Source organism: Physeter macrocephalus, chromosome 10, assembly GCF_002837175.3.
Source record: "Physeter macrocephalus isolate SW-GA chromosome 10, ASM283717v5, whole genome shotgun sequence".
Classification (NCBI taxonomy): domain Eukaryota; kingdom Metazoa; phylum Chordata; class Mammalia; order Artiodactyla; family Physeteridae; genus Physeter; species Physeter macrocephalus.
Genome location: NC_041223.1, coordinates 63,069,810 through 63,078,391, shown reverse-complemented (window position 1 = coordinate 63,078,391; position 8,582 = coordinate 63,069,810). Strand labels below are relative to the sequence as shown.

Here is an 8,582-nt window from a genome sequence, read left to right as displayed (position 1 = left end):
GCTCTTTGCCCACCACAGCACCCATTCTGCCCTGTAATCCAGAGGTCAGGAACCTGCTGCCACCGCTGATACCACTACCACGACTACCTCTCACAGCCCGAAAACAAGTCCCTGGAACCTGGAAAACCTGAGTCCAGGCATTCTGAACGCGGGAAACCACTCACATTTCTACGACCCAGCCTGCCAGCAGCAACAGCAGCAGGAACGTATCACTCCCACCTTCCAATGTACACACAACTGTTTGGAGTTAGCAGAGCCAAATTTGCATCCTCAACACTAGCTGTAAGAGGGTCCAGGAGACGTCCTTAGCTGCCTGACCTCTCCAACTAGGAGGAGGATAGAGCCAGGGTTGGGAGAACCAACCCATGATAGCTACCACACGATCCATTCAAATGCCATTTTCTCTAAGTTGTTCCGGAATTTTTCCCAGCTAAAAGTAATTTCCTTCCTCCTTCTCTTAACTGGTGGTTTTTAATTATCACTGGACATTAGAACCTTCTGGGAGCTGAAAAATACTTATTCTCTACCCCCAGAAATCCCAATTTAACTGGTTTCGAACAGGAGTACACTTTGGAAATTTAAAAATTTCTAACATGCATTGTGTTTAGAACCATTGCTCTAAATTATTATAACCTTTCATTTCTCCTTATCACTTCCAAACCTTTGTTTAGTTATTTATAAAATGTCCATACTCTTCCTACTAGATTATAAGCTCTCTGAGGATGGGATTTGAGTCTAGTCTATTTTTATGTCCTTCATAACTTCTAGCAGATTACTGTGCAAAAAATATATATATTTACCTGTTTATAGAATGAATGAATGGTGTGTGATGCCTTGCAAACCAAAGCATATTAAAGATACCCTGCATAACTTCAAGTCCTTGCCTCTCTCCTGCTTGATATTCTCTCAACTATACTTTTTGGGAATCTGTTCAGCATAATAAAAATAAGTGAGTATATTGCTCACAGCATTAAACTTCTAATGATTAACTCACCATATAACATAACTTGACACAAAATTATTCCTGGTTTTAAAAATAACATGTAAGAAACAGCATTCTCAGCTATAGAAGTTAGGACCAATAAACTCACAAGCTTTTAGGTAGAAATCTAAAATCTAAGGGAGAGAATTGGAAAAAGAAAGCCAAGTGCATTCATGACATTGGACTTCTGAGCTATTTATCTTATCTTCATAGGTTCTTTGATATATCGGTGCACCTCTAAATCAGTCTTCCAAAACTCCAGTATGCAATGATAAAAATTCTGTGCTTAAACTGTTGCATAATTGCAGAATCAGTTTGATAGAAGTTTGGCAAGAATATAATCTAATCCTTTTGAAAAGTTTGACAAGAATCTCTAATTGATATTGATACTAATGTTTCTAAGTTCATGCCAGGAAAAGTTAAATGCTATTCAATTGGGATACTATTAAGATTTCTTATGACTCATCATTATAAATCAGCTCTGTTCAAGGATTTTAAATCTTTGAAAGCAAACATTTTTCAATATCTTTGCCAAATTAACCCTCAGATGGGGGCTCCTGAGATGAGAATCATGTAGTCCCTATCCCATCACCTATAGTTTTACCTGTTAGAAAATGATTAAAAACTAGCCATTTGGTCTGCTCTTGAGGACACTAGTTATTCTCTGATTATTCAAAAATATTAATGTAAGGGACAAAGAAGAGGGGAAAGAAAGAGACAAAGACCAAAAAAAAGTACAGAATGATGTTTAGGAGCGAATAAGGTGGTAAAATGTGACCCAATTGGAAAAATTCATACTCTTGCCTCTTTTGCCTGCCCTCACACCACTTAGAACTGCTTTTATTAAAGGTCCAAATAGCTTTGAAAAGCTTTAAATAGTTTCAAGGTCTTCCTTTACCCTGAATGGACCCGGGTGAAAATCTGTTGGCAAGACCCACCATTCCCCAACTTCAGATGTAATCCTGTGCCATTCTCCCATTTGTCTTTCCCCTTCCTTCCCTGCTAATCAAGACCCTTCTTCCCTTCCTTCCTTCCTTCCTAACAGACTTGCAAAAGCTTAACTTCCTTCAAATCTTCTTAGAAAGGTCTCCCTTTACTGTAGCTCCTCACCCCTTTGTATTGGTTGCTAAGAATTCTATATGGTTCTAGTGGAATGTGTATCATATTTATGGTTATAACACCGCTAAGAAACTCTATATAGATGTATTCATATACCCATAGTTAAATGATAGACTTTATGAAAATAAGGACTGAATTTCTTAGTGTATTTTCCCCAACTAAGAATAAGAGCACGAACGTTCCGTTTGTTCTCTTATCTCAAATTATATTCACTATTACCAAGGTAAGAGCTAAGAGAATCCAGACTTCTTGAGGGCAGGGACTTCAACTATTACAGAGTAGACATTTAACACATGTTGACCAGGACCAAATGCCTACTCCCACTGTATAGTTTTATAAAATGCAAAATTACATAGTTCTGAGATATTGAACTGACTCTTCTCACCCTCCCCAACTCCCTGACTTTGCTTTTAAAAAACAGATGGAATAAGATGTACTTTCTCCTTTAAAAACTGGAGAAAATAGGGTCAATTTTGTTAAGAATTTTTGTGGAGCAAGGCCTATTACGTGATTAGAATGGGGATGGGGCAGGATCTTCTTGTACTTACATTTAGACAAGTATTTATATTCACTGATATATATTTCTATATCAATATTTATATTATAAAATAAATATTTATTTAGATATTTAGATTTTAGATATTTAGACTTCTGATCACCAAATGAGGTACAGGTATTATAATGTTGTATTTAGAGTGTTGTTTAAAATAAAAACTTGAAATTCTACCAATTTTGTGATCCCTTTGGTGTTTCTTCATTTTATAATATACTAAAAGCCTCACAAAATTCAAGTAGTCTGGGAGTTCCTACGTCCTGAGAGGCTGTGCTTCATGGTGCTATTATATACATCTAAAACTAAAGAAATATTAACAATGAAAATGGTATTTTCCATATTAAGTGATGAAAGTTAAAGGTATATACCGTATTTCACTATTAAGAGATAAACACTTGATCACTGTAAATGTGAATAAAATTTGCATTTTTAAATCTTTCAGGGGATTTAGATCTATTTCCTCCTGTTTCCAAGCTCTCAGCAATCCTTTTAGTGTGTTTGTATTCACTAAAAAGGGACATTTCTGTGGAATTAATCAAATAGGGAATTCAGTGTTCCTTGCAGATAATTTTGGCATGTTCCACTGGGAACTTCTAGTCTGAATTTTCATCTTTCCTGGGAAAAGACACATATATTCTAAATCCTTAGTCTTTTGTCAGTAAAGATGTGCTATAAACAGAATTAATGACAATGTACATTCAGCAAGACACTGCTGGAAACTTCATCATTAAAATAAAAGGCGGCAAAATATGTGAGAATGCAATTTGAATGTAGTAAATAAAAACTGGCATTAAAAATGCTGTAAAAATCATCACAATAATTGATTTTCTGATTTTGCTAAAATTAAAAAAACAAATTTCTGAGGTGGAGAATTAGAAAATATTCATAGTTCCCAATATATTTATTTTCTAAGAAAATCAGAGGTACTATTTTTGGTGACAATGAAAAACTTGTGTTCGATGCCTAATTAAACCCTTTTGAAATCCACGTGTTTGTTTTTAATGGTTTTCCTAAATTTATAAAATAACTAGAATTCTTATCCTGACCTTGGCTTTATGTGTTTCATTCTATAAAATGCTGCTGTTATTCTTCCTTCTGTGTACATGTTAGTTTAGCCCTAAAACCTGAAGAATCCGATAGCTCTTTTCTACCACTGATGGTTTTAACTGCATGTCCACATCTGGAAAATTGCTCAGTGGCAGTCACAAAGACCTAACACTTGGACTGAATCCTCACTGCTGAGGAGTTTTATTTGACCAGCTAAGTGTGGGGCATTTAAGTGGAGATGTCCAGGAGGCAAATGAAGAACAGGCTAAAGCTAGAGATTTGAGTCAACAGTATATTTAGGGAGATTGAAGCCACAGGTAAGGAGGACGTCCCAAGGGAGAGTCTATGGTACAGGAAGACCTTAGGACTAATGTGCAAAACCCTCATTAGGTACCCGATAAAGAACTGGGAAATAAAAGGATGGCAGGGAAAATGACAATGTACTTGATTAGTAATTTCTATTTCAGTTAGAGCAAAAAAAGACTGTTGTTATTCCCATGGAACTCCACCTCCAGAACTCTCCAACAAGACAGTAAGTGATGACAGTGAAAGCTCTATCGACAGTTCATATTTATATCCTTGAGGTGAAACCATCCTGTTTCAACACATATTACATTCTCGTTGAATTCCACATTAGTGAATGAGGAACACAAGTGTTTTTTCACACTCTGGCTGCTGGTTTAATGAATTTTGCTAGTAAAACACACAGGAACTGGCAAGATGGGAGAGTAGCCTTTTCTAAATCACTCCAAGTGTCACCATGACTACAGCATATTTCCTAAATTGATGGGCGTTCATATAAGAAAATATAGATCTATTCAAGTGCTTGACTCATGTTGTATTGAGGCTTTATAATTTATCTTATCAAAAAATTTTGCTTTTATATATGTAAATTATTTTTTTATTCATAGGATTAAGCCAAAATGACAACTGCTCAATTTGATTGTCAATACTGCAAGGCATCACTTCTTGGGAAGTATGTACTAAAGGATGACAATCCATACTGTGTTACTTGTTATGATCGTATCTTTTCTAACTATTGTGAGGAGTGCAAAGAACCAATCGAATCAGATTCCAAGGTAGGTCTTACCTCAGTTCACAGAATTATTGCATATGAACAGCAGACAAGTGCTTTGGAATGCCTGTTTTTCTTTAGTGTTGACTGTTAATACTCTAATGCTCTGCTACTAGATATAAGGATTTTCAAAGCTATCATCAATCAAGTTCCAGGCACTATGCTCAGCACTGTGAAACATAAGATACATTTTAATCCTTACAGTGATCTTAGGAGATAGTTTAGGATGCTAAAGATTAAAGAAGTTATTTGCCCAAAGTTACACAGCTGAAATGTTATTTCTAGAATGATAAGAGTATAAGTGAATAACTATATAAATAATTGGAGCCATAAAGATTCAAAAACCTGTATCTTCTCACTTCACATTAGCCTCATTTTCATTAAACCATTGTGCGCTGATACCTCTCACACATACACCCATTCCTCCCAGAATGCACATTATTATATTTTTTTCTCCTTTTTTGTGGGGGAGCCAGGGAGGTCTTTGTTTTAGTTAACTAGTGTTGAGATTTTGTTTAGGTAAATCTCAAACAGTAATAGGATGTTACAACCTAAAAATAAAAATCATTCCATGAAAAACTTTTCTTATAGTTTATAAAAGGAAAGTAGAGGAAATTTGAATAAACAGGAGAGTACACTTATTTTCCAACTGTCTTTTGTGACCAACCAAGGAAGCCCCAGGCTCTAGTTCTTAACTGCCCCAGAGAGTCTCCTCTCTATGGGTAATAGTATCAATAACAACATGTCCTCAAGCTACCAGCACCACCTACTGGCACCAGAGTCCCAGGAGTGTTTAGTATTGTTTTATAAAATGGCCTGTTTGGTCACAAACATACTTAATTAACTTTTATTTACTGTCTCAAAGGATCTTTGTTACAAAGGCCATCACTGGCATGAAGGATGCTTCAATTGCGCCAAATGCAATCAGTCTTTGGTGGAAAAGCCTTTTGCTGCCAAGGATGAGTGCCTGCTGGGCTCCGAGTACTATTCTAACGAGTGCTCCTCCAAGTGCTTCCATTGTAAGAAGACCATCATGCCTGGTAAGATCACAAGGCACTTCTGGTTCATAACTGAACCTGCAATGCTTTGAATTAAACCCAAGCACAGGAAGACTGTAGCACATTAGTCCCCCCGCTTATCCATGGTTTCACTTTCCATGGTTAAAATTACCCGAGGCCAAAAATATTAAGTCTGAAAATATTAAGTGGAAAATTCCAGCAGTAAAAGTTTCTTAAGTTTTAAACTGTGTGCTCTTCTCAGTAGTGTGATGAAACCCCCCTCCATCCTTCCCAGGACGTGAATCATCTCTTTGTCCAGAGCATCCTGGCCAGTAGTCACTTAATAACCATCTCAGCTATCAGATCAGACTGTTGCTGTATTGCAGTGCTTGTGTTCAAGAAACCCTTATTTTAGTTAATAATGGCCTCAAAGTGCAAGAGTAGTGATGCTGGCCATTCAGGTATGCCAAAGAAAAGCCACAAAGTGCTTCCTTTAAATGAAAAGGAAGTTCTCAACTTAATAAGGAAAGAAATTGTATGCTGAGGTTGCTAAGATCTAATGTAAGAACGAATTTTCCATCCATGAAATTGTGAAGAAGGAAAAAGAAATTCGTGCTAGTTTTGCACCTCCAACTGCAAAAGTTACGGCCACAGAGCATGATAGGTGCTTGGTTAAGATGGAAAAGGCATTAAACTTGTACAATAAGATATTTTGAGAGAGAGACCACATTCACGTAACTTTTATTACAGTATACTGCTAGAACTTCTATTTTATTATGTTATTGTTGTTAATCTCTTGCAATGCCTAATTTATAAATAAACTTTAATATAGGTCTGTATGTATGGGAAAAAAAAACATAGTATATATATATATAGGGTTCGGTATTGTCTGCAGTGTCACACATCCACTGGGGGTCGTGGGAGGTATCCCCCACAGATTAAAGGGGGGACTATACTATACAAAACCTTGCTTTTCAGAAAGACATCTTTCTGCTATCTCTTTACCTCATTTAGTGTACTTTAGACCTGAAAAGATTATTCTTTCTGTCTCCAATGGGCAAAGTACTGTCTTTTGTGTTTTTTCATAAACCTAATTTATTGAAACATTTTGAACCAGAAACTGAGCCATGGAATAAAGATAAAATCTATACCAACAAATAATACTAACACTGCACTAAACACCCTGTCCTAGGCAGAGCCAATAGCATCAGAAAACATAACCCATCATAGGAGAATGGGACCAATCATGATTTTGTAGCTCAACACAAACTGGTGTGAAGGTCAGTCATCTTTATTTTCTCTCAGGGAAAACAAGGATCCAAGTAAACCGTTACACCTTTAGGCAAGTACTAATTCTGTTTTGATCCTCTTCTCAATCCCTATGGACAGCAGCATACGAACAATTCTCTCTCATTTTCTTATTATAGGTTCAAAGATTTTCTAGGAGACCATAACTACACAACATCAATCTCAGGAGTTTGTGCCCTGGGCATTCCTAATATCCCTGTAATGCTTATTATGTCCCAGTTTATCTGAACCATGTGCAGCCTTTCAGAGTCTACATTTATAGTACTTTCACATCTCAAAATTGTGAAACAGCACAAGAGTTTCCAGCGAAAGAGTGATTCACCATCATCGTGACTGAACTCTATTTACTGACCTCTTTTTTCAGATAAATGTTTTGGAAACCAGTAAACGTTATTTTTTCTATACTGATGATTGCTTTTTTCACCTTAACTTTAGTATATATTTTAAGTAATTTGACATATTATTGCTTAAAAGAAAACAATTATGCTTGATTTGTACTAACAGGTTCTTACTTTGGGGGTGCAGCTTCCCGAAAAATGAAATTTAAGGGAAACTACTGGCATGAAACCTGCTTTGTGTGCGAGCATTGCCGACAGCCAATAGGAACTAAACCTTTGATTTCCACAGAGAGTGGCAATTATTGTGTGCCGTGTTTTGAGATGGAGTTTGCTCACTACTGCAGCTTTTGTAAGAAGGTAAATATCTAAAGAGGATGAAGCTTGTGAAATCTTCCAAACCATTGCTTTTGAGCGGCATTATATGTTTGCAATGAACTGATACTATCATGTTATATCCGTCTTTGCACATTCATGTTAATTTGAATTCCAACATGTTCGAAAGCACTACCTGTCACAGTGAGGAGGCCCATCTATTTTTATCACCATAAAATTCCACACAGAACATGAATTTAATGTTCCAAAGGCTCAAGTGATTTGATATTCCAGTTCCATTCACTGCTGTTCAGGCAAGATTTCACATATTCTGGTAGAGGGCCCACATCTCTCTTTGAATACAAAATATTTCTTAGAAAATTTTTGATCCATTTAATTTCAAAGAGATATGGATTTGTCTCACAGAGTGACTAAGGGAACCAATTTAAACAGGATATTTCACTCCTCACATCATGTCCAAGCAATATAAATGTCTTCTTAGCTTGAAGCTTTTATATTTCTGAAGAGTAGATAAAAAATAGAACTACCATATGACCCAGCAATCCCACTACTGAGCATATACCCTGAGAAAACCATAATTCAAAAAGAGACATGTACCACAATGTTCATTGCAGCACTATTTACAATAGCCATGACATGGAACCAACCTAAGTGTCCATCAACAGATGAATGGATAAAGAAGATATGGCATATATATACAATGGAATATTACTCAGCCATAAAAAGAAACGAAATTGAGTTATCTATAGTGAGGTGGATGGACCTAGAGTCTGTCATGCAGAGTGAAGTAAGTCAGAAAGAGAAAAACAAATACCGTATGCTCACACAT

The 8,582-nt window shown here is 36.3% G+C and overlaps 1 protein-coding gene across 1 annotated transcript in view; it reads left to right on the top strand.

Annotated features, from left to right (window-relative positions):
• Positions 1 to 4,624: 4,624 nt before the first annotated feature.
• The window catches only part of FHL5 (four and a half LIM domains 5), a 13,063-nt gene continuing 9,105 nt past the window's right edge, over positions 4,625 to 8,582 (top strand). Inside the window, exons 1-3 of the mRNA XM_028494640.1 lie at positions 4,625 to 4,780; positions 5,642 to 5,816; positions 7,587 to 7,777. Coding sequence (XP_028350441.1) covers positions 4,625 to 4,780; positions 5,642 to 5,816; positions 7,587 to 7,777 — 522 coding nt within the window. The remainder of the gene's footprint in view (positions 4,781 to 5,641; positions 5,817 to 7,586; positions 7,778 to 8,582) is intronic.